Source organism: Electrophorus electricus, chromosome 18 (genome assembly GCF_041902795.1).
Source record: "Electrophorus electricus isolate QZ-2024a chromosome 18, ASM4190279v1, whole genome shotgun sequence".
Classification (NCBI taxonomy): Eukaryota; Metazoa; Chordata; class Actinopteri; order Gymnotiformes; family Gymnotidae; genus Electrophorus; species Electrophorus electricus.
Window position 1 is genome coordinate 20,638,672 of NC_137514.1, and position 26,195 is coordinate 20,664,866.

Sequence of the window (26,195 nt, forward strand, 5' to 3'; positions counted from 1 at the left end):
TAAAGTCTTAAATATAACGCCGGGATCCTCTCTGTTCTTGCGGTTAGCAGATAATTGTTTGCTGACTGGGCAAGTTGATGAACAAGTTTGGTTTCTGTTGGCCTGATAAAAACTTCTTAGCCCAGACATCCAGCCCAGTGTACACACTCCGCTTGGACATGACAGACTGCTGATGGCAGTGGAGAGCCTTTAGGTTGTCTGAGGTCACGTATACTAATGCAGATCAAATTTTGCAGATCTAGAACCAGCTCTAACGTGACCTGAGCTTTAAAAACTTCCAAAATAAAAAAAAACCTTTTTTGTGTGACATAACCCTAACCCTAAACCTAACCCTGTACCCCAATCCTAACCCTAACCCTACCCTAATGCTGTAACCCAACCCTAACCCTAACCCTACCCTAACGCTGTAACCCAACCCTAACCCTCTAGCTCTCTATCCCTAACTCTAGCTCTAACTCTAGCCTTAATTATTTTCACTGATTAATTCTAAATTCTCCCTGCTGGATTCAGCTCATTAGCAAAGTGTATGGGACAAAACCCAGGGGAAGATTTCCACTTCCCGTGTCTGAAATATCCCGCCTGAATCTCCATGTAATATTTAGATATATCTTAAATGACCTCGCGTGGTTAGATTAGGGCTACAGTTACACAACGCTGGTGGTTCGTGTTCGCATTTGTATGCTTAAAGCCCTAAGCTGACGTATAGTGTTAGCATGGCTCATTTCTGCTCCACCCATCTTTGCTACAACCACCTGTCAGACTTCTTTATAGGACAGCTGTATTTGTATTTCAGGTCCAGCTCACCGGGCGTGTCGTAGCTGTCCCACAGTAACATTCCCTATGGCTGCAGCCAAGCCAGACCCGGGTGACCCAGCCTTGCCTGAGAGATGTCAGCAGAACTTTGACAATTCTGACGGGAGATGATTAGGAGTGCCATCAAACTGATCATAACATGGAGTGAAATCTCTTCTCTTGTCTCATCTACTGCCTGACCAGCTCATAATCCATGATTATCACAAATGTTATCATAATATGTGATGATCAAAAACACATACTTAACTCATGATTATCACAGATGTATTCATAACTCACCATTATCACAAACACATCCATAGCTCACTAACAATCACTGATTTGTTTATAACTCACCGATAATAACAGATGCACTCATAACTCACGAGGGTCTCTTTTCTGACTCATGAACGCTCGTGAACTCGGCTCCAGCTGGTGCACGGCAGGAAGTGCCAGACATTCCCGGAATATTCCCCGGAATAATGAAACATGTATGAGCGTCCACGGGCTCCGTTTGGAAAGGCGCACCAGGTCAGGCATTATTTATCACACTGGAGCATTACTTATGTCTCTTACGTCTCAGGGCGGAGATTCTCACGTGGCTGGGGGGGGACTATAAATAGACCCCAGCAACCGTCCTGTGGAAGCGCACCGGCACCGCGGTGTTTGTACGGGGTTGTTATCGGCAGCTGTGACCTATCTGTACCGCCATTTGGTTCGGTTGGCTGCCTTGACCACTGGGTTCAAACGTGAGATTACTGGGGCGCCAGTCAGCCGAGGAACAGACACGGACACGTGGACACGTTGTTTCTGTTGGACTCCCCTTTCAGATAAATATGACACCAAATAAATCATCCCCCCCTTCTGTACGGAGAATGTAGTTTTGGCGTGTTGCACAGACACAGTAAAACATTTTTCTTTTAACTTAGATGATGAAACAGCACAGTATGAACATTGTGTCACTGTCATTTTCAAAACGTGAGCGCAGAGTTGCAGCCAATATGGAAGCAGCTTTGAAAAGCCCGTCTGAACTCTGAGGCTTTGTGGTGGGTGATAAACTGGTCTGGGGGTGTCATATGGTGGCATTGTAGAGGCCTGAGACACACGGACCCAACACCTAAAAAACAGCCAGACATTCTCGTCTCTGTGCTCAGAAGGGCTGGATGAATAATGTGAACTGGATGTGAGCACAGATAGTGACAAGATTGTACCTGTACACCTATGAATGTACCCTAACTCTCCAGTGAGTCCATACCCTAACCCTCTAGTGTGTATCTGGATGTATCTGTCATTTTCAAACCATCAATATCACTGTCATTTTCAAGCCATCAATCCAACCCATTGACTGTGTTGACATGTCCCTGAGAATCTATTCACCTATTCAGTGAGTTTGTGTTTTGTGCTTTGCTTAAACTTCCATTATATTTGTGCTAAATTTCATGTTAGAACTGTTATGGGTCTTCTGATGTAATGCTGATGTGTTTTATCTATCAGACTATAACCTGAAATATGAGGTAGATTAATCTAGATGAACAGTGTCACAACGTGTCATAACAGTGCCACGACCGTGTCGTAACCATGTCATAACAATGTTATAGCAGTGTCAACTGTCAGTCATGTCACAACAGTGTCATAACCATGTCATAACAGTGTCATAACTGTCACAATCGTCACAACGATGTCATAACAGTGTTATAATAGGGACATAAGTGTCAAGTGCCATAACAGTGTCATAACCATGTCATTACCACATCAGAACCGTGTCATAACAGTATCCTGCATTTCATGACCTGCGCAGCAACATCTCTGCATAAAGCTGTATGACTTCGGAATGCAGTGGAGTCTGGTCACGTTTCTGTTGCCAGGACGGATGGCCCGATGTAAGCCGGAACGTTGACACATCAAGCGGAGATCCGAGTGACGGCGACATCCATCAAAGTGCTCCAGCTTCAGCTCTGTCTTCAGTGCCGCTGTGACGACACGATGCAGGTAACGCCGTCAGTCGAGAAGAATGACTGTAGACCTCGGAGTCAGCAGCTAAACGGTGCTTCCCTCCGGAATCTGATACGATGGAATAACTCTCCCTCCCTCTCCTTGCAGATCCTCCGTCTCCACTCTGCAGCGGGGGGCTTTCGATTACCGGATTTGCCCTTTAGAAGGGGAGCTGTCCCCGTTAACGCAGGCCCTTAACGCGATTACCCACAGCCAGCAACTTAAAGATAATTGAATGCATCTGTGCGGCTGATTTTAGTGTCCTGCTGGAGATACAAGAGATGTCATGCCTCCTTACTGTCCTGCGCACAATGGACAAAGAGGAGGAGTTGGCTCTGGATTTATCAAAGGGGGGGGTTAATGCTGCGAGGCTTAATGCTGTTTGCCCATAGAATACTCAAGATCTCTTCAGCTGTAATTACAGTTGAGCTCCATTAAATCTGCAGCAAACAGCTAAAGAGGGCAAGATGTGTTACCACTGGACAAACAGTGTGGTTTGAATGTGTTTGTATGGTTGGGGGGGGTGTATTTTTGCATGCGGTATGTGTGTGAGTATGTGTGTGTGTATGTGTGTGTGTGTCTGTGTGTATGTATTTTTTCATGTGGTGTCTGTGTGTGTATGGTCGTGTGTGTACGCATGTGTTTGCATGTCTGTGTGTGTGTATGTGTGTGTGCGTGTGTGTGTGTGTGTGTGTGTGTGTGTGTGTGTGTGTGTGTGTGTGTGTGTGTGTGTGTGTGTGTGTGTAAATGACGTACCTTAGTGTGACACTCGCCTTGGCAGGAACATCCAACACCTCCACCTGCAGACTTCCAGCTCCGCGTATGGATCAATGACCATAGAAGTACCTATAATTGTCATGTACTTTCAAGGTCAGCTCGATTGTCACTGGAGTGTTCTTACCTCTGACAGTGGTTAATGCGGGCTGTTTGAATGGAGTGTTGTGTAACCCTCCCAGGAACCTCAAGTGCGTTATGATCCTGAGATAAGCGAGTGTGTGCCTATGTGAAGGATGACCTGAGCTCTCGCAGGCTAAACATATGGATAGGTGATGTCATATATTGAAAGAGAAGCACTTTGCTTGCACAGCTGACGAAGGTCCTCTGTCTGAAACGTCCTGTTTCTCTGGAAACTCTGTGTACTTTACTACTGTTTAGAATATCATTATATCTGATGTTTGTATGTGTGTGTGTGTGTGTGTGTGTGTGTGTGTGTGTGTGTGTGTGTGTGTGTGTGGGTGTGTGTGTGTACTTTACTGCTGTTCTGAATATTTCTATATCTCTTACTACAGTACACTGCAGTTACTCACCTGGAATCTCTGGATTTACACACATACACAAAAAACTATATACATACATATATATATATAGTTTTTTGTTTATACACTTGTAAATGACCTTAAACGTTTTCCTACACACACATACACACACACACACGTGTGTGTGTGTATGTGTGTAGGAAAACGTTTAAGGTCATTTACAAATGTGTAAACAAAATATTACTTTGCGATATTGAAATATTTATGAAACAATAATATATATATAATTATATTAATTTTCTTATGTATGTAAAACATTAATGAAAAACAAATAATGTTTTTGAATCAATAATAAATAATAATAATAATAATAATAATAATGTGCTAAATTCTAAAAATATCAGTGCATAATTGGCACACTATTTGAGAAAACAATCAATTATCTTAAACCCACCATATATAGATTTAATTGTATGTGTGCTACATAACACATATTTCTTCTCTACGTGTATGTGGGCGTCTAGGTGTATGTATGACGTTTTATTATATATATTTTATTTCTTTATTCTGTTCCGTTTTTTTATTCACATTTTTATCACTTTTACTATTAATAGTTTTGTTAATCGCTTTGGCAACGAATACTGATTACAACTCATGCCAATAAAGCTATTTGCAATTTGAGTTTAAATTAGAAAGAGGGGGGCGAGAGAGAAGCGAGAGAGAGAAAGAGAGAGAGAGAGAGAGAGAGAGAGAGAGAGAGAGAGAGAGAGAGAGAGAAGAGAGAGAGAGAGATAGAGAGAGAGAGAGAGAGATTTAATTTTTTGCTGTTATCAGCAGTGCTTTTCCCGGCGCCCTGTGGACTGAAGTAAGTTAGGGCGTCGGAGTAACGCGGCACGGATCAGTGACGTGTTACTGGATCAGTGACGTGTTACTGGATCAGTGACGTGTTACTGGATCAGTGACGTGTCTGCGTGTGTGTTTCATATATACAGACATCATCAGCGCGTGCTCTTCATTCGCCTTATGACAAGCTTGTATTAGATCCACACGCCACGGTCCTCGTTTATCGCCTTGCACTGCCCTCTACGGGTTCGTCTCTCTCTTTCTCTCTCTCTCTCTCTCTCTCTCTCTCTCTCTCTCTCTCTCTCTCTCTCTTCTATATATGCATAGTACCTTTCTCTTTTTTCCAAATAGCAAAGTCAAGCTTCAACATCGATCCGTGCGCCGTAACCCACGCGCCGACACCGCATTTTAGCCCGTGCGGAATTCCGTTCCTTGCCTAAATCTGCAGCTGATCTGGTGCCAGTCCCAGCAACAGCGAGCCAATAGCAGTCCAAGTTTCTCGACTTGACACACTAGTTAGGATGGCAACGCAATATAGACGTGCTCCGAAGAAGAAAGCCCGACTCTCGCTGAACGTTTTCGAATAAAAACAAAAACAAAAATAACAACAACAACAACAACAACACCCCCCCCCCCCTTCTTAAAAAACAGGCTTCATGACGCGTGAGGTACGGTAGTCCGGTTGCGTGCGAGCAGTGCGATGGTGGAAACGCGGACACCTCGGGAAGGCAGCGTGTTTGTGCGCGCACAGCGCCCGCCTGCAAGCCGTACCACTTACCGGATAACGGGGGACCACGGAGAGGACCGGCTGCGTTCGTACGGACGCTTTCGATAAGGACATTTTTCACCCTGCCGTTTGAGAATCGCGTCGGAATTCGCTAAACCCGCCTTTCCCAACTGGCCGTCACGTTGCGCGCCGGGCGAATGAGAGGCTGCGGCTGGCCAGCCGGACTGAAAACCTCGGAACCGACACTTCACGGATTTTACAGTCGGAGAAAACGGGGGAGCAGAATCTCCGGGCGGGGGGTTGTGGATGCGCCGCTGTCGTGATGTTGGCGCATTCGTAACGCGCAGCCCGGTAAGGACGAGGAAACGATGTTTTTTTTTTTCCCTACGGGGAGCGAGGAACTGTCCGTGGTTCTGAAATGGATCTCGCTAAAGGTTGCAGCCGAGGGTAACTGGAATACAAAATTGGGAATGTCTGGCGCCTGAACAGTTGCACTACTGTCTGAACGGGCTACGCTGTTTGTGTTAAGAATTTCCACATGCTTGCATCTCACAAGTTTTATTTTTTTCTTCTTCGATGTGACAAAAAAGGTATTTCGGCGGTCATCGTATTGCAGAGTATTAATTTGTCTGTTTTAAAGCGTATGTGAGTTTCTAAATATTTTATTTCCATGTATTTATAGGCCAAGGAACGCAAACTCCAGGTTAACGCCGTGGTTACTAATTGCTTCGTAAACCATTTGCACAGTTACGTCAAAGGGTAGCCCGGGGAAACAAGTCTTCCTGACTTTGGCATATAAAGATATACTTTCGCTTATTGATACGCTTAAGGGAAGTCGAATGTACCGATCGCTCTCTCTCTCTCTCTCTCTCTCTCTCTCGCTATCTATCTCTCTATGTATGTGTGTGTGTGTGTGTGTGTGTGAGTGTGTGTGTGTGTGTGTGTGTGTGTGTGTGTGTGCGCGTGCGTCGGCAAGTGTCTTCGGCACCAGAGAGGGAGAGAGAGAGGGCGAGAGAGAGGTGTTCATTTGCATGAATCATGAGAGATTCTTCCGCACGTACCGGATCGCCTACAAAATGCTTTAATATCGAATACTTCGCTTTTCATCGCGACGGAACCTGTGTACTGAACCGATGACGTCGCCTGGTAGGTTTTGCGCCGTCTTCGCCGGAGGGACACGATGTGTCTGTCTTTGCGCTAACAATCAGCGGGGTTTGCTTTTCTGTGCCTGCAAGAGAGAAACTGGGAATCGTAATGTAAACGCATTCTTTCCATGTCGAGTCGTTTTTTGTTTTTTGTTTTTTACTTTCTTTTTTAACGCTAAAACTCGATCCTCGTGAGTTGCATTACCAAACCGAAGTCGTCGGCTATGCGGGGTGAGTCGAGACCGTTAATCGCGATGACTGTAGACGCCTCTTCGTAACCGCGGTTCGTTTTGATCAGAGGTATTTTCGCACGTTTGAAGCGACGCCAAGTTAAATGTGTAATGTACGTTCTGCTGGCATAAGCGGCGCGCGGTTAAGTTCGAGCCCTTGGCACGGTGCGGAGCAGTTAAGATCCGTGGGCGACTGGCCCACGGTCCCGATGTTCCAGCTCTCGAGTTCGAGATTCCGTGCGATACTTTCTTTGGTATGCGTTCCCAAATTGCGCAGTGCCTTCCCGAATTCCCAGCGAATTCCTGCTAGTTGCTCCGTTTCTGTTGGGAATGGGATCGGGAGGGTTTTCCTCTGCGCCCGCCGCCGCGCGCGTTATGGTGAACTACGTGGATTTGCGTCGTTGTTGCCCGGGATGAGACTGTGTTTTTTATATTTGAAATGGCGTTTGTATTTCTTCTAATTCATTTGCATGTGTTGCATAAATAACTGTGAAATGACCTAAGAAAGCACGAAACCCCCCCCCCACACACACACACACAAAGCATTTCATTATAATAGATGTTTTTTTACTATTTTGATTTGATTTCATTTTGATTCACAAATTATTAATATGGTATTTTAAAAAATCGGATTATTTCAGTGTCATTAGATGATCTAGCCTGTAACTATTTAACTTCTCGATAAACAGAGAAGCTTTATTGCACATTTCCATGTGAAATCCCGATTACAATGTGGTTGTCATAATCTGCAACAAGGCTTTTAAATCCATATGACTGGTTTAATCCAGAAGCATGCGTTGGTTAACGTGCTGACGTTAAAATGGTGAGATGTTGATTTCAAAGTCACTGACGGCCTTTTCTCCATTTTCCAGACGACACGGGCGTCTGGATCGGCACTCCTCTGACCTGCGCCGCTCAATCCCATGAAGATGCATGTGTGGATACGAGCAGCAGCCTTGCTGCTCACCACCACCCTGAACCTCGCGGAGATGTACGACACTTACGGGGAGATCTGCAGGAATCTGTGCACCTGTGAGGAAAAGGAGGATCTCCTGGCCATCAGCTGCGAGAACCGCGGCATTGTCAGGCTGTCAGAAATCAGCCCGGCGCATTTTCCCACGTACCACCTTCTACTGACAGGGAACTTGCTGAAAAAATTGTCCCTCAATGACTTTATCAACTACACCGGCGTCACCATTTTGCATTTAGGGAACAATGACATTTCCGAAGTGGAAACTGGGGCTTTTAACGGACTGCAGGGGTTAAAGAGACTGCACCTGAATAACAACAAGCTAGACATCCTAAGGGACGATACCTTCGCCGGTCTGGAGAGCCTGGAATATCTTCAGATCGACTACAACTTCATCAGCATGGTGGAGCCCAGCGCCCTGGCTAAGCTTCATCACCTGACCGTGCTCATCCTCAACGACAACCTGCTGTCATCCCTGCCAGCCAACATTTTCCGAAACGTACCCCTGACGCACCTGGACCTGAGGGGCAACCGGCTGAAGGTGTTCCCCTATGTGGGGCTCCTGGAGCACATGGATAAGGTGGTGGAGTTGCAGCTGGAGGAGAACCCGTGGAACTGCTCATGCGAGCTCATCGCCCTCAAGGCCTGGCTGGAGAGCATAGCCTATACGGCGCTGGTGGGCGAGGTGGTATGTGAGACACCCTTCCGGCTCCACGGCCGGGACCTGGACGAGGTGTCCAAGCAGGAGCTGTGCCCGCGGAGGGCCATCTCTGAGTACGAGGCACGCCCGCCCCCGCCCCTCAGCACTGGTGGGTACTTCCAGACCACGCCGGCTGGCGCCACGGCCTCCGCCACATCCTCGGCCGTGCTCCGGTCATCCTCCAGACCCACCAAGGGCACTCGCCAGTCCAACAAGACCCGCTCCAAGCCCACCTCACGTATCCCGCCCAACCCTTACAACTACGGGCCCATCATCGCTTTCCAGACCAAGTCCCCTGTGCCTTTGGACTGCCCCACGGCCTGCACCTGCAACCTGCAGATCTCCGACCTCGGGCTCAACGTCAACTGCCAGGAGAGGAAGATCGAAAACATCTCGGACCTGAGGCCCAAACCCTATAATCCCAAAAAGATGTACCTGACAGGGAATTACATCCCGGTTGTGCGGCGCTCGGACTTCATCGAGGCAGAGGGATTGGATTTGTTGCACTTGGGGAACAACAGGATTGCGCTCATACACGACCGAGCGTTTGCGGATTTGATTAACCTGCGCAGACTGTACTTAAACGGGAATTTGATCGACAGGCTGACAGCAGACATGTTCTTTGGGCTCCAGAACCTGCAGTACTTGTATTTAGAGTACAATAAGATCAAAGAGATTGTGGGCGGCACCTTTCACGTGGTGCCCAACCTCCAGTTGCTGTTCCTCAACAACAATCTCCTGAAGACCTTGCCAGGGGGCATCTTCTCCAGCGTGTCACTCTCCAGACTCAACCTGCGCAACAACAACTTCCAGAACCTGCCTGTGAGCGGTGTTCTGGACCAGCTGAAGGCCCTGCTGCAAATCGACCTCTTCGAGAACCCCTGGGATTGCACGTGCGATTCCGTGGGCATGAAGATCTGGCTGGAGCAGCTGAACTCTGGCACTGTGGTCAACGACATCGTGTGCGCCACCCCGAAGAGGCTGGCCGGGCGGGACCTGCGGGGGACCCTGTCTGAGCAGCTCTGTCCGGATTACTCGGACGTGGCGGTCGCCACCACGGCCGTGCCGGAGCCGTCCGAGGGCGGGGCGACCACGGCGGAGGTCCCCCCGCGGCTCAGACCAGCGTCGGGGACTGTGCCCCTCTCTGTGCTCATCCTCAGCCTCCTCCTTGTCTTCATCATGTCTGTGTTCGTGGCCGCCGGTCTCTTCGTGGTGGTGGTGAAGCGCCGCAAGAAGTCACAGAGCGACCGGACCAGCACCAACAACTCGGATGTCAGCTCCTTTAACCTGCAGTACAGCCTGTACAGCAACCGCGCCATGCCCAAGGTCAAGCCCCCAGCCGCCCACGTCTACGAGTACATCCCTCACCCGCTGGGCCACATGTGCAAGAACCCCATCTACAGGTCTCGGGAGGGCAACACCGTGGAAGACTACCCTGACCTGCGCGAGCTGAAGGCCAGCTACCGGACCCCGCCCGAGGAGCAGCGGGACCCCACGTCCCGCAGTCCTACATACACGGTCAGCACCATCGAGCCCCCGGAGCAGGCGTCCACCGTGCAGGACGCGGAGCACTTCTTCAGGGGCATCCTGGAGCCGGACAAGACCCCGACCGGAGCCGGCGGCAGGTACGACTACAAGTACACGGCCCCTGGGCCGTACACATACAACCCGAACTTCGATGTCAGGCGACAGTTTTTGCCCCCGGAGGGAATAAGGGAAACGCTTCTCTACAGCACAGCGCCGACCACCGTCTACGTGGAGGCCAACAGAAGTGAGTATTTGGAACTCAAGGCAAAACTCCAGGTGGAGCCGGATTACCTCGAAGTCCTCGAGAAACAGACGACGTTTAGCCAGTTTTGAACCTCGGTCTGTGCACATGCACCGCAAAAGCCCCACCCAACCCCGACCCCGATCCCTTCCCACATTACTGTACAGTCTCAAACATGAGAGACAGCATCTCCGAAGAAAATATGACAAAGTCCTACCACGGGGTGTGCCAGACTGTGTTACTTTAATTTCAAAGCTACATGACATTACAAAAACAAAAATAAAAACAAAAACAAAATCAAAATCGGATGAGAAAAGCATGAGTTGTGATATAAAACCCGCTGATGCAAAGTCTATTTTTTTAAGTTGAAGATTGAATACACGTAATCTTAGGTGTACAGATTAATCCAAGTACATTTTCAGGAGTATTAACCTTGCAGATATTGTGAACCACACAAAATGTTTATATATATTAAAAAAAAAAAACATAACAAAACACAACAAAACAAAGTCAATAAAAAGAGAGACCCAATCACACCCTGACAGAACACTGTACCCCAGTGCATCTAAGTGTGCAGGACAAATACTTCTGCTCATGTCTGTAAGTAAGTTCTGTATTTATCGTATACTCTTGCCATGTAATCACGGTATCATTTCCTCCTCCGTCGCTATACTTCCTGTCCCGCAGGCCAGCGATCGCCTTCTGTTTCCACTTCCTGATCATTTCCTGTAGCTTGCGTTGTACAAGTGACTCTTTTTTTCTCCGAGGTGGCACACCCCCATATCCTTCCCCTCGCCCGTACCCCAGTTCAAAGAGAGACTTCTGCATCATTTCAAGATTTAAGAATTGAAAGTGTCTTTGTATGCTCTCTGCACTTTTTTGGAAAACAGAAGACCACAGGGTCCCCGCTACCATTAGAGAGATGATTATATATTAAAAATGAATATATATATTCATTCTTAATATGTATTTTAATATGTTATCGAAAATTCATAAATAATAACTGAAGTAATAATTATGTTGTGTAATACTGATATTTTACTGTAACACCTATTTTTATACAAGCATTCTCCCCCTTATTGTTTTCATAGTTTTGATTGCTTTGCAATTATTGCACTATATTGACCAAAACATGTTTATGTCATCAATAAATATGATGTCAGGTTCTTATACACGATTGTTCACAATGGAAACAAACGTTTGTTGTTACGACCACCTGGTCTGAAATCCCCATTCAAATAATTTGCATAAAGCGGTGCTTTCTTGTAAGTGATGTTCGATGCTCCTCATACAGCCAGTGTGTGTGTGTGTGTGTGTGTGTGTGTGTGTGTGTGTGTGTGTGTGTGTGTGTGTGTGTGTGTGTGTGTCTTTCTGTTGGGAGAGAACTCTCACGGTCGGGTGGGTCGCGATGAAATGGAGCGTCAGTAAGCGTTAAGGACACTAAGCGATGCGTCCAGGATCGCTGTGACGTTGCTTGCACCTGCAATTCCTGTGATTATTCCAAAATCTTTTTTTTTTTTTTGGGGGGGGGGGGGGGGGTGGGGGGTGGTTTCATTTCTAATTTTTGTTACTTCTTTCATTTTACTTCGTTTGGACGGAGATCTATTTATGAATAATCCAGATATGAATCCTTTGAAGGTCATTAGATTAATAACTGATTTGTAAAATGGCCTCCAGTGGACTGGAAGAATAGACCTTGTGCTGGCTGTCCTGCTGTGTTCTGTCTCGATGGGTCACTGAAATAACATGCGCTCTCTCTCCCATGGTCTGGGCAAAATGGCCGAGCTCAGAACCGGTGCGTGGGCCGAAGGAATGGACCAGGCCTGCATCGTTCTACAGGCTCGGTACCGGACCCCAGTCCTGTTGCATAGTGGAGACAGAGGAGAAAGACATGGCAACGGATTTGAGAGGAGGGCGTGGCCACGGGTTTGCCCCGCCCCTTACCGTATGAGGGCTGAGGGTTCGTGTCCTCGTTTTTCGGCATGGGTCAGCTCGTTGTGGATCCCGTTAGCTGTTCATCTCATGAGACTGCGGTTCTGACATGTGACCAAGACGGGGGAGATTCGTTCTCGCCCACAGCTGGTCGGACTTCGGTTCTGACTTGTGGACTTTACCCTGAGTGGGCTGCAGCTCGCAGCCGTGGGTTATATGCTCTTTCCGCGTAGAACTCCAGGGACGTGGAGCGCAAAGCTGCGTTTGAAAGGTACGCTTTGTCGGAGATTGTTCCAGAATGGCAGGTTTTTATGGTCGGTGGTCCGTGAGGAGCGAACTGTTAGGCATAATGTGTGCTGACGGTCCCACATCTGTTGCTCTGAGACAGAGCGTTGCGTCTCCACATGGTTCAACAGTGCACTTCATTTAAATGAATCGCCATCACCATCAAAATTACCTTCATCTTCTCTTTGTCCTCTGCCCTATTAATTGCTCTGAGGCATGCACGAGCATGTGTGTGTGTGTGTGTGTGTGTGTGTATGTATGTGTGTGTGTGTGTGTGTGTGTGTGCGTGCGTGCGTGCGTGTGTGTGTGTGCGCGTGCGTGCGTGCGTGCGTGCGTGTATGTATGTGTGTGTGTGTGTGTGTGTGTGTGTGTGTGTGCCTGCGTGCGTGTGTGCGTGTGTGTGTGTATGTGTGTGTGTGTGTGTGTGTGTGTGTGTGTGTGTGTGTGTGTGTGTGTGTGTGTGTGTGCGTGCGCGTCTGCGTCCTCCTCCTTCAAGCTTGATCTGAGGTGTCGTCATCGAGGTCACCCTGAACACCGCCCAGCTAATGGACAAATGCATTAAACATGTTGCATCGTGGGAAATGAATATAAACGTCTCTGTGTAACTCCTGTCGGCTAAAAAGTGCTTTTAATCAACTGACAATTGCAGTGGGGGTGTGGCCGAGTTTGTGGGTGGGGCTGCATGCCAGAGGTTGGGAGGGGGGCGCCCATGAAAGGCTGAGATCAAGGAGAAAGTTGGATAATTGAGAAGGCGTAGATGCTATCTGACGAGCCCCTGGGAGCCCTCTGATTAGTTGAATCACGGTGTTGAACAGGAGGCCTGCAGCCTTGGAAGGAGGCCGCACCCTGTCTCGGGTGAAGGAGTTTGGGTGGTGCTGCGCGTCATGACGTCCGGGTGATGCCGGGGGCGTGTCCCTGCTGACAGCTCGGCTCGTTGGCCTGTTTTGGCTCCTCCCCATCATCTCCATGTGTGTTTGTATGGAGACGCTGCTTCTCCCACTTGAGTAGAGTACAGCTGTGTCTTTCCGCGTCTGCTGTATCCTTTGTTCTACAAAACCAGGGAACACCCCCCCCCCCCTACCAAATTCCTACCATGTGCATTAAAGGTACAAACCGCCTTCCGCTTTCCGTTTGAAAGTACGGGGGTCTGAGCTCTTTCTTATGTGTCTTGGATTTCATTAGATCATTCAGCGATTACAAACAGGTCACACCATCCTGTGGTCCTTGGGTTCGGATCCTGCTGTCGTTCCTGCTGACCAGAGAGTTCAGTCACACCGTCCGTTTACATGCCGGATTACTGTCGCAATACTGGTGCCGTCACGGCCAAAATTAAACGGATGTTGGTGAAACGCGGTTGAAATGAAAAAAAAAGGTGCGTGTGGCTGTCCCGTTCCATAGGAATTCTCATAACTATGGGAAGGAGGGGCCGCATCATGCCGCTGTAATAATCGCACTCAAATTGGGCCCTGGTGTGGCGTTCAAAATTGTCGCCGGTAAGCTGGATGAAAGCAAACTGTACTTTTATTTCACATAAACGTTTCACGTCTTTCCATGAATGTGTTGACATTAGTAAGGTGTTCTTTTGTCCATTCCAGATGCCCGGTGAGTTGAAAAAGCTTTTTTAATCATAAGACAGTATTTTAAAGGGTCTCGATTTGATTTCACAGCAACAGTGGTGTTAGAGAAACCTGCAGGCCGGGAGAGCTGCGATTTTGAGGCTTCTCGTGCACCTCTGTCGATAATCTGGGATACCACATTGCCTCAGTGGTCTGTGTACTGTAGTTTTCTTAGTCTTCCTAGCTGTAAGAAGCAGGACGTCTCTTCCTGGTGGTTTTATGGACCTCCATGTCAAGAGAAGATGTGTCGGATCTCTGAGCACGCTGGAGCCCCAGAGGTGTAGCATCCACTAGCATGTGGAGCATGCCCTGGAACTAACCACTCCACCAGCACCGTGTGGACCATGCCCCCTAACTCCACCCGTAGCAGAGAGCAATGCTGGCCTGGCTGATGAATGCTCCTCCCAGACCCCACAGAGACGAAGACAGCTGGATGCAGTATTATGTGCAATAGACATCTGTGCTGCAGGAAACCAAATTATGCAGCGACAGACGAAATAAAAACGAATATTGGGCTCAGGAACTTGCAAGTGTCTGTCAAACTCAGAACATGGATATTGAATTCAGAATTCAGGAACACAGAAGAGTCCTCATGGATCCTGACGCAGTAGACTAGTGAGGAACTGCACCACGCCACTTCCTTGAGTCATGAGTCTGGACAAATGAGACGCAAGCTCCAGATGATGGCATGGGTGGGTCTCCAGCTCCTGGAGAGGCTCGTAACACAAACACTGGCTTCACATTCCGATACCACACAAACAGAAGCAGCAGGTTTTTTGCCGACACACTACAAGAATGCAACCAGGTTGCTTGTAATACTGATTTCAAAAAGAAGTAGAATAGAAACAATGCTGCTTTGACAGTTAGACTGTCAGACCACAGAGCTGTAATCACCAAATAACTCCTTCAAAACAGCGAGACCTGGAGGACCAGGATCCAGAAGCCACCACAGAGTGGCTGCAAAGGAAGAGCTGTCAAGAAACGTTCTACCAGACACACGACAGAGCGGACGTGAGCCGCGAGCCACGGGATGAGGCTGGGGCCAGCAGACGAGGCTCGGTGCCGAGCCAGGCATGGGGGAGCGGAGTGAACGGGAGACAGAAGACTCCACGCGGTCGGACCCTCCATGGTGCCGGCGAATGAGTGAAGACCTGCTTTGACCCGTTCAAAAATGTACTCGAGCGGTCGCCGATAATGGAACAGCACCTGCCGTTATTTTATTAGATTTGAGAACAAATGAGGAAAGAGAACTGCAGCAGTTAATATACCAAAGAAGTAATCAACAACTGTGGGTCGGACCATATTATCCTAGAAATATGTAATATGACATTAAATAAAGAACCAGTTCCGAGGGAGGAAGACGTTTCTGAAAGCAGCGATTACTGTGGAATTAGTCTAAGCAGTAAAACAGCTATCACAATGAGCAGAATTATCCTTAAAAGAATGATTAACAGAATTGATCCCTGGCTCACCGACAGCCATAATAGCTCCAGACCAAAGTGCACCGCAGTAACGCGGATCCCGGCTGTGAGGCTCATTAGCGAAGCAGCTTCACCGCGGTCCAGTGCTCCACTGACTTGGAAAAGGCGTTTGACAGTGCTCATCGAGGTGAAATGACAATGATATTTCCCCGAGCCGGCCCGACTATGCACAGTAATACAATACCATGTGTAATTACTCCAAAGGGAGAAACAGATGAGTTTGCGATCTCAGCAAGACTTCTGCAGGGAGACGTATTAGCATCAGAGCTAGTCTGAATTGCGCTGGACGGTGTTATGTGGATAGCAGGCTTGGTTAGTGGGTTTTGGTAGCTCAGTGATTAAGATATCTGACTTCTAATCAGAAGGTTGCTAGTTCAAGCCCTACCAGTGCCAAGCTCCCGGTGGGCCCCTGAGCAAGACCCTCAATTACTCAGATGTAATTGTCAGTTGATTCTGTTAAGTGCTACTAGGCAAGTACCTTTACCACAGGTAATAATTCCTGTGTGACACTGGCCTGTTGAATCAGACATGCTTGCTCCTGTGTTTATCTTTTATCCTAGAAAACCAGAGCTGAAGACAAAACACGACAGAGGACGTTACGTACAATGCCATCATTTATGCAACATGCTATTCAGCAACAAACCATCCATGTCACTTTGATGTCTCATTTATTAATATTTTATTCATTTATGAATGATTAAAAAAAAACTAAGAAATTGAGTTTCTCATGCAACTCTCCCGTGAAAGGGTGTTAAATAGGAATGCCATTTGGGAAATGTTGGGTCATTATCTCCAAATTATGAGTGAAATTGCATTGAGGAATCCTGTGGTGACAGGTGCTGATGAGAAGTCCGTTGGTTGTGCTGGAAGTCCTGGAATATGATTGTCTGAATTGCTTTTATGTCTCATTTATTAATATTCATATTTATGAATATTTTAATTTCTTCCAATATCTGCTATGTTTGTGGATTTGGAATTGGTCATGGTTGAGTCTGTAAATGTCAGGGTCATGTAGGCGTGTTCTAGCAAGGTCAACCACGGAGCTCTCAGACAAGCAAAACATTTGGGTGGCCGGTTTTTCTCTCTCTCTCTCTCTCTCTCTCTCTCTCTCTCTCTCTCTCTCTCTCTCTCTCTGTGTGTGTGTGTTTCTGACTCTCTGGTAACTGATGCCAGCTTTCCAGAAGTGAGGCAGTGCTTCACTCAGCGGGTCGAACCAATTGGCTACACGTTCGCTCTCCAGGCTCCTGCAGTGCAGACTGCAACATCGCTTAGGCTTGTCTGTACTGGGATACCAGGGAAGACACTGTGATCCATCTGTACTGGGATACCAGAGCAGACACTGTGGTCCGTCTGTACTGGGACACCAGGGAAGACACTGTGGTCCGTCTGTACTGGGATACCGGAGCATACACTGGTCCGTCTGTACTGGGACACCAGGGAAGACACTGTGGTCCGTCTGTACTGGGATACCGGAGCAGACACTGGTCCGTCTGTACTGGGACACCAGGGAAGACACTGTGATCCATCTGTACTGAGATACCGAAGCAGACACTGTGGTCCGTCTGTACTGGGACACCAGGGAAGACACTGTGGTCCGTCTGTACTGGGATACCGGAGCAGACACTGTGGTCCGTCTGTACTGGGATACCGGAGCAGACACTGTGGTCCGTCTGTACTGGGACACCAGGGCAGACAGTGTGGTCCGTCTGTACTGGGATACCGGAGCAGATACTGTGGTCCGTCTGTACTGGGACACCAGGGCAGACACTGTGGTCCGTCTGTACTGGGATACCGGAGCAGATACTGTGGTCCGTCTGTACTGGGACAACAGGGAAGACACTTTGTCTGTGTTGGAACTCCGGGGCAGACAAGTGCAGGGAGAAGCAGGCAGGACCTGATCCGAATGGTGCCATGCTCAGGTTGTCGAACACAAAACGGAGCTTGTGTTTGCGGCGTTGCGGTTTATGGAACTCTCTCAAGGCTTAGGGGATGTTGTTTCATTGTTCTTTGAGAGGGATGAGCTAAAAATGGATGTTGACACACAGAAAGATGCACACACACACACACACACATACACACACACAACAAACACATGCAATAAACACCTATACATTCAAAACACGCACACACAGTGACGCGCCAGAGCAATAATCTTCATACATGACACTACAAACACTCACACAGGACATTCGTGTCTGAGAACACACATGCGCTAACAGGCTATCCGCTCTCAGCAAACGTTCCCTTCTTCTCTCTTCTCTCTCGACCCTTTTTCGCTCCCTCTCCTCGGCTGCGTTTGCCAGATATTTCTTGTAAATACGCATTTGTTTTCCAGCGAGAGATGGAGTCGGTTGGAAGGGGGCGGGGCCGGCAATTTCCGCTCCATGGGAGGCAGATTGTTGTCTTAATGTAGACGCCGAAGGCAGACAAAGGCCGTGACGTAGGCAGGCGCCAGAAAACTTTCTTCAGTTCCTTTTGTTTACTATTGTATTCTGGATGTGTGTGTGAGTGTGTGTGTGTGTGTGTTGAATGAGAGATGAAAAAGAGAGAGAGAGGGAGAGAGGAGAGAGAGAGAGAGAGAGAGAGAGAGAGAGAGAGATGGAGGCTCTGTTTTATAAAGCATAAGACTGTGATGCAGATCTGTGTGGGCGTGGCAGAAACGAGGCCAGGCCCATGTGGGCGTGGCAGAAATAAGGCAGAAGACTGTGACTCAGACAAGAGTGGGCGTGGCAGAAATAAGGCGTAATATCGTGACTCAGACAGGTGTAGGCGTGGCAGAAATGTTGACTACTATTCTCACGACTGGCGCAGATGCACCAATCCAGCAAAGAGCAGCGGAATTCAAAAAAGAGGTTAATCACATGATCAACGGGTGTGGTTAGGTGCCGTCCAATCAGATGAACCATTCCCATTCTGCCTAAAAGCAGAGAGCCAGCTGACGACAGTGGAGTGGCAGTGTCGTCATGGCAGCGAGCACGCAGGAATGGCAGCGCCAAATTCACAGCCAAGGAAACTGTCACAGTCGCGAGCGAAGCACAGGGTTGCCATGCCACTATAAATCACACTTCAAACATTATTATTATTATTATTATTATTATTATTATTATTCTTGATCACTGTGATGGGAATAAAATTCATATTTACATAACTGTGATATGACTAATTATTTGAATTATTTTAAAGTGTATCATTTTCCATAAATGATAACATGCCAACTGTCTGATTCACATTTAATAGTCACAACTAAAGTTTTTCTTACTGGAAAAATGAAATAGTTGTATTTAGTTGTATGGGAAATATATTTTTATTGGGCTAATGTTTGTGGTCCAAATCCCATTGTGAGAACGTGGACGCATCTTTACGTGCCCACGTGAAGTTTACAGAAAGGTTGTGTTTCACGTGGCGCTTGCTGGGTTAAAAAAATACAGTCCAAAAATAAACGCCACGTCCCCTGCCACGACCTCATCCCTACCTGGTCACAGCCGCATTTATTTATGCCCACCAAACCACCCAAACGTCCTGCGAGGACACTTTAGTGCCCTGTCTTTTTTTTTTTTTTTTTTTAATCTTCGTTGCAACAAAGCATTGTGGGTCATTGGCCCACACAGCTGCTAGTAACCGATAATGAATGCCGTGATTGGACATTCCATGACAACCGCTGCCATAAACAGGTTGTAACGCTGTCCCACACGGCCGTGTCTGCTAAAGGTCGCCTGCGCTATTAAATCTCAGGAGGTCAACCGGCACCAGGTCAAGAGGTCAAATGGATATTTTGGGATATTGATGTTTTATTGATCTGCGAGTTGGGTCAGGGTTTATGGAGATGAGTTATGTGGAGCTGAACACACACACTGTTGTCCATGTTTACACACGATCATACGCTGGTCTGAAGGTTTCTCCCACACCTCGGAACGTTTGTTAGCAATGTGCGCACGCTAATGGCCGCACACTTTATTCCCACAATGCCATGCTTAATGATTCCTGGCTTCTTCTTTTTTGATGAAATGACTCCTCAAAACCAGCCTGTGCTGTTCTATATTCTCACTGTAGGTTTGTTTTTTTCTAGTTTCAAAATGTTCCAAAGATAAAATGTTCATTTTTTAGAAGAATTCTGGAATTTTAGGATTTGAGATCCGATAGAATTGAGAATGTTAGGGACACGTTTGTCCAGTGTTCAGGAAAAAGGGGACCGCTAACAGGTTTGTTCTGCTGGTGTTTCTCCATGTCATTCTTTTCTCTCTTTCCTCTGTTTCTCTCTCGCTCTCCTCCTCATGGACAGACCCACGACGTTAACGCCATGTCGCTGTCACTCAGTGCCTCGGTAAAGACGCAGCTCCGTGTCCTTCTGTAAAGGGACAGACGCAGCTCCGTGTCCTTCTGTAAAGGGACAGACGCAGCTCCGTGTCCTTCTGTAAAGGGACAGACGCAGCTCTGTGTCCTTCTGAGGGACAGACGCAGCTCCGTGTCCTTCTGTAAAGGGACAGACGCAGCTCCGTGTCCTTCTGTAAAGGGACAGACGCAGCTCCGTGTCCTTCTGAGGGACAAACGCAGCTCCGTGTCCTTCTGTAAAGGGACAGACGCAGCTCCGTGTCCTTCTGTAAAGGGACAGACACAGCTCCGTGTCCTTCTGTAAAGGGACAGACGCAGCTCCGTGTCCTTCTGAGGGACAGACGCAGCTCCATGTCCTTCTGTAAAGGGACAGACGCAGCTCCGTGTCCTTCTGTAAAGGGACAGATGCAGCTCCGTGTCCTTCTGAGGGACAGACGCAGCTCCGTGTCCTTCTGTAAAGGGACAGACGCAGCTCCGTGTCCTTCTGTAAAGGGACAGACGCAGCTCCGTGTCCTTCTGTAAAGGGACAGATGCAGCACCGTGTCCTTCTGAGGGACAGACGCAGCTCCGTGTCCTTCTGTAAAGGGACAGACGCAGCTCTGTGTTCTTCTGTAAAGGGACAGACGCAGCTCCGTGTCCTTCTGAGGGACAGACGCAGCTCCGTGTCCTTCTGTAAAGGGACAGACGCAGCTCTGTGTTCTTCTGTAAAGGGACAGACGCAGCTCCGTGTCCTTCTGAGGGACAGCGGTACACAGAGACAAGCCTGCTTCCTGATTTGACAGACTTTCACTTCCTGGCACATTTGGAAAGATCAAACACAAAACTTGGTGGGATTTGATGGGTTTTCCATGCATTGGAAAGATCAAGCACAAAACCCAACACAGGAATCTGTGCTTGGTAGGACATGATGGGTTTTCCAAGCATTGAAAAGATCAAATACAAAACCCAACACGGGAATCGGTGCTTGGTGGGACATGATGGGTTTTCCAAGCATTGAAAAGATCAAATACAAAACCCAGCACGGGAATCTGTGCTCGGTGGGACGTGATGGGTTTTCCAAGCATTGAAAAGATCAAATACAAAACCCAACATGGGAATCTGTGCTCGGTGGGACGTGATGGGTTTTCCAAGCATTGAAAAGATCAAATACAAAACCCAACACGGGAATCTGTGCTTGGTGGGACGTGATGGGTTTTCCAAGCATTGAAAAGATCAAACACAAAACCCAGCACAGGAATCGGTGCTCGGTGGGACGTGATGGGTTTTCCATGCATTTCGATATTGTCTTGGTTTATTTCTTTTTTCCATTGGTGTCTCTCTGGACTGTATGACACACTTTTATCTGGATCAAAGCACACGTCTGCTTGGAGGGTGGCAGCGACGTTCTGGATTGCTCAGGTCACTTAAGAGCAGACCCGACGCACCGACCCAAACACAACGGTCCTGCCACAGGTCATCGTTACGGCGATCTTGTTCTAATGATCTGTGCAGTGTAGGTGCTGTCTGGAGAGTTCAGGAATAATCCTATGTAATTGGACGCTGTGTATGGATGTGTAATCGGTGCGTGTTCATTGTGGGATTAATTTAATACCATGGGCTAAATCTCGAAGCTCAATGCAGACAGCTATGATTGTTGTCTAAAGTCTGGACTCATTAGAATATTCGTAACACCCTTTAAGCATATGCGGATTTGCATATATGAATTTGCATGAAGGGTGGATATGAAATGGCTCAAATTGAACTAAATGACCATCATTACAATAGCAAGAGTTACACACACACACACACACACACACACACACACACACACACACACACACACACACACACACACACACAGTATTTGAAAAGAAGACTGTTGATGAAAGACCAGGCCTCTGAACAGTTCCAGTGAGGTGTTAGTCTCTTATACTCAGTGAGTGGTTAGTCTCTGATACTCAGTGAGGCATTAGGAGCTGTTAGGTTTCTAAGCCCCTGACAACACAGGACCAGTATGAACGTATATTTTGAGGGAATATAAGAAAAATTGCAAAGTCAGAATGTATTTGGTGGAATGTAGAATTTCATTGTGATGTCATTTGGACAACCAGGTAGAATGTAGAATTCCATTGTGATGTCATTTGGACAATCAGGTAGTTATTGGACTAGTAATCAGAAGGTTGCCAGGTTGCCACTGTTGGCCCCTTAACCCTCAATTACTCAAGTTGTGTTTAGTCATGATTGTAAGTTGCTTTGGGTGAAAGTGTCAGATAAATGTGTAGAATTCCATTCTGATGTAATTTCCTTTGTGTTCCCTGTTGTGGAATCTGATCCTTTCTTTGCAATCTTCAGTCATTTCCCATTACAGGTTGTGAATGAGGCAGGTGACTCTGGTCAAATTGGGTTCAGTATTCACAAATGTAGGAAGAGAAAAAAACATGTAATTATCTAATTAGTCTAAATCTTGCGTGTTCTACTTCTGGTTGGTTTTAATTGATTTAATGATTGATATGTTCTACCAGAAATTGTGTGTGTGTGTGTGTGTGTGTGTGTGTGTGTGTGTGTGTGTGGGTGTGGGTGTGTGACAGTGAGAGAGTGTGTGTACATGAAAAGCGACACAGATGTAAAGTTTGGGTACGAGGGTAGCGTACTGAATGCATATTTATCAGTACATGGAAGGATCTCTTGATTAGGGGATTTGTTTAGCGTCTCTCTCGACTACGGAAGAACACTGATCATGGTAAGAGAAAGGAGATGATGAGAGAGAGAGAGAGAGAGAGAGAGAGAGAGAGAGAGAAGAGGGGAGAGGGAGAGAGAGGGAGAGAGAAAGAGATCGAGAACGAACAGAGAGAGCGCGAGAGCAGGAGAAAATGAAATGATCTATTAATACACTTTCAGCTGATTTATTATAAAGAGAGGTGGGTGTCAGGCCCAGGCCATTATTTTACAGCAACAAGCCTGTACCAGAACCTTGGGGGGCCTACAAGCCACCCCTGAGGAACCCCTAGCAAATGAAGGCATTGATTCAAACACTTTTCAGTTCGCTCTGTATCTCCCTCCTTTCAGCAATGACCTGCTAGTGCATGGCATCTTTTTTGCAGGCCACAAGCTGTCCATTCAAGCGTGCACTCCCCTCGTCTCTATGGCGGTAAATGTGTCACGTGACTGAGGTTTTGGTGCCAGTGTGTTTGTTGCCTAATGAGGTGTCTTCAATCACTAATGTTTGGTTTAATTTGTTTAGATCTAATGTATCCCATATGCACAATAACCCTGACGTTATCTTGAAACATTATTTATATGATTATGGTCTCTTTCATATACAGCGACATATTTTTCATATAGCCCTTACACACAAATTATATTTGATACATTCAGATCTTATGCTATACAGTTTTATAGAGTAAATTACTATGAAACAAACTATGTTACTATGAAACATGTGCCTCATGGGTTCGCCACATCACTTCATCAGGTTTGTCTAATTTCTTAAAACATTTTGGTCATCTGGAGAGGGATTACATCACACTGGTATCCATGGCAACCTTAGCAGGCCAATGGCTGTGAAAAAGCGGCCCGGCGCCGTTCCCTGACGCGGACCGGAACACGTGGGCCTACAGGCGGAATGCCAGACCAGCGAGCAACCCGCCCACGGCCGCGCGATCGGTCCCGGCCCGCTACCACGGAGACGACAGGACAGCCGGGGGAACCCTCCGCCAGCGTGGCTGAAAACGTGTGGCTGTGAGCCGCTGCTGCCGTAGGCTGCAGGAGAAGTGCATTTTGATCTATTTTTGATTTTACAGAAACCTTTTCTCTGCCTTTATAAAGACTCCAAATCATCACAAAGGCAGAGAGATCATATGCAAGTGCGAATTACACATAGATGTGTGAATTACCACACAAAGGGGGAGACCAACATGTCTGTGGACAAACAGAAATGCTGCTTACCGTTGTTAATGCAGATTAACTGTGGATCATTAGATTACAGTATTATACAGAAAAGAAGGGCTTTAAAAATGGGTTTATAATTCATTTATGTGCAACACCCTTATAAATCATTAAGATCATGATAGTTCTCTTCTGCACATTAATAATAATAATAATAATAATAATAATAATAATAATAATAATAATAATAATAATAATAATGTGTTTGCCCTGAGGCACAAAATATTTATTTTGATATTATATTAAATCCATATTTAAATATATATATATATATTCAGTTTCATTTTCTACCCTCCTCTTCACATGGAACAGACTACTATTAATATTAATAACCTCTTATTAATATTAATAACCTCTGATCTGATTGAGTACCTGAATCCGTTGTGAAAACACACACACACACACACACACACAGGAGTATACGGGCCAAACCCCAGTGGCGGCGCATGTTTCTGATGTCGCTGGGATTATGTGATATGTTCAGTATTTCGCTCAGAGGGGCTGAAACTCCCCGGGGGGGGGAATCATAACATCCGGAATCTGTGCTCTGCTGCCGGTCGGTCACGGGCACTTTGTCTGCTTCGTACCGATGTCCGCGCGCCGAGATGAGCAGTGTGCAGTTAACAGCCACCGCGTTCATCCGCGCGCGGGCCCCCGTCCGTCCCAAGCGCTGCGCGACTGTTCTGCAGAGTCGGCCGAGGCACTCGCGAAAGCCGAAGGCATGGCAAACCGCTCCAGGGCTAAAAATAAAGCGCAGAGCGCCGACTCGGGCGACAGATGACCGCCACGAGTGACGCAGACGCCGGGCTGCGCTCAGATGTTACGCTTACGCACAGACACGACGTGACTCAACGCCACGGCGTCGCGCAGGCCATTTTGTACGTTTGTGCTGGAAACTAACTAACTAACTAAATAAATAAATAAATGCAATATAATAATAATAATAATACGTTTTCTCTTTCACCCGTGAGCCGCTGCGTACGTGCTATGTCTTTCAGTATAGACATTGTAATTAAAATCCCGTTTGTCAGTAAACTAAATACTCTTGACTGGGTCCCACGACTGCAATGATTCAATCCGATCTGGATCCTTTAGGAAACAAATAAATGTGTCATAAACCCTGATTTTACTATAAACAATTTCATTAGTATGAACTATGATTTATTTATGCTGTTAGCGTCCTTATTGGAAAATAGGCCAATTTAAAAAAAAAAAAAAAACGATACTATATAAAACTATACTGCAAGCTTTGTGTTCTGTATGACATCAATTTTTGTTATTTTAAATTTGGTGCAAGATCTTATTGTGATCAAAAATAATATGAAACATTAAGGAACAGGAACGCCAGATGGGTGGATTGCTTTCCAACCAACAGATGATGTGGTCAGAAGTCAAATTTTGCCTAAAGGACATTATTAGAAACGTTTAGTTATGCATTCTGTATTTTACGTCTGCACCAGATACTCCGATATCACTGCGGTTGGAATCGTCACTTTAATGATGCGTTGGGGCGCATCCTGAGTTATTTCACCATCAACGTGTGGAATTCTGTCCTTGCGTGTGGAATTCTTTCCTGTGGCCCCTTCCCATTCTGCTAATCCTTGCATTCTTCCAGATTACAGCTAATCCAGGAGTGGATTTTTGCCCCTGAATTTGTACATGGAAATAAATTTTCACTCATGGACAGAAAATATGAACGAATCGTTATTGTGGTTTTTTTTTTTGGGGGGGGGGGGGGGGGGTTTCTCCACGGGCCTGTTTTCATAAAGAAAATGCAACGCTTTTCTCTTGATTGCAGAGTACTTTCATTCCGCCATGTCTGGCAAAATTGCAGCATTTATGTCTGATGGACCATGACGAGATCTCACAAATGGAGGTACTGTACGAGGACTAGATCGTAATTGATTAGACCGCCACTGTCCGAGAGTGGTGCTTTGTTACACAATGTCCGAATTTTGCCATCAAAGAAGTCTGAGTTTGTAATCAATACCCGCAGTTAGTGGCCAATCAAGTGTTTGGGAAGGCATCACAAGCCTCGCTCTCTCTCTCTCTCTCTCTCTCTCTCTCGCTCTCTCTCTCTCTCTCTCCCCGTGCCACACCCGAAACCCCCCTCCGTTCTACCGACAAGGAAAATGGTTTGTTGTGCGCAGAGTGCATCCGCGAGAACGCGTTCAATGGCGAATACTTGTGGAGGCGTCGCGGCGC

The 26,195-nt window shown here is 47.0% G+C and overlaps 1 protein-coding gene across 6 annotated transcripts; it reads left to right on the forward strand.

The window, feature by feature from the left end:
* The first annotated feature begins 2,678 nt into the window (after positions 1-2,678).
* On the forward strand, positions 2,679-11,595 carry slitrk5 (SLIT and NTRK like family member 5). 6 transcript variants are annotated; one of them, XM_081701592.1, is made up of 3 exons: positions 4,888-6,200; positions 6,293-6,756; positions 7,915-11,595. In XM_081701592.1, the coding sequence occupies exon 3, from the start codon at positions 7,915-7,917 to the stop codon at positions 10,513-10,515; it is 2,601 nt and encodes an 866-aa protein (XP_081557718.1). In that variant the 5' UTR covers positions 4,888-6,200; positions 6,293-6,756; the 3' UTR covers positions 10,516-11,595. The 6 variants fall into 6 exon arrangements, with proteins under 6 accessions (XP_081557717.1, XP_081557718.1, XP_081557716.1 ...); XM_081701590.1 differs by having other exon boundaries at positions 4,889-6,200; positions 7,858-11,595; XM_081701591.1 differs by lacking the exons at positions 4,888-6,200; positions 6,293-6,756 and adding an exon at positions 2,679-2,781 and having other exon boundaries at positions 7,858-11,595.
* The last annotated feature ends 14,600 nt before the right edge of the window (positions 11,596-26,195 follow it).

Excerpts from the sequence above, each read along its gene's own strand:
- slitrk5 (XM_081701591.1), top strand. The coding sequence starts at position 7,909 with ATGAAGATGCATGTGTGGATACGAGCAGCAGCCTTGCTGCTCACCACC.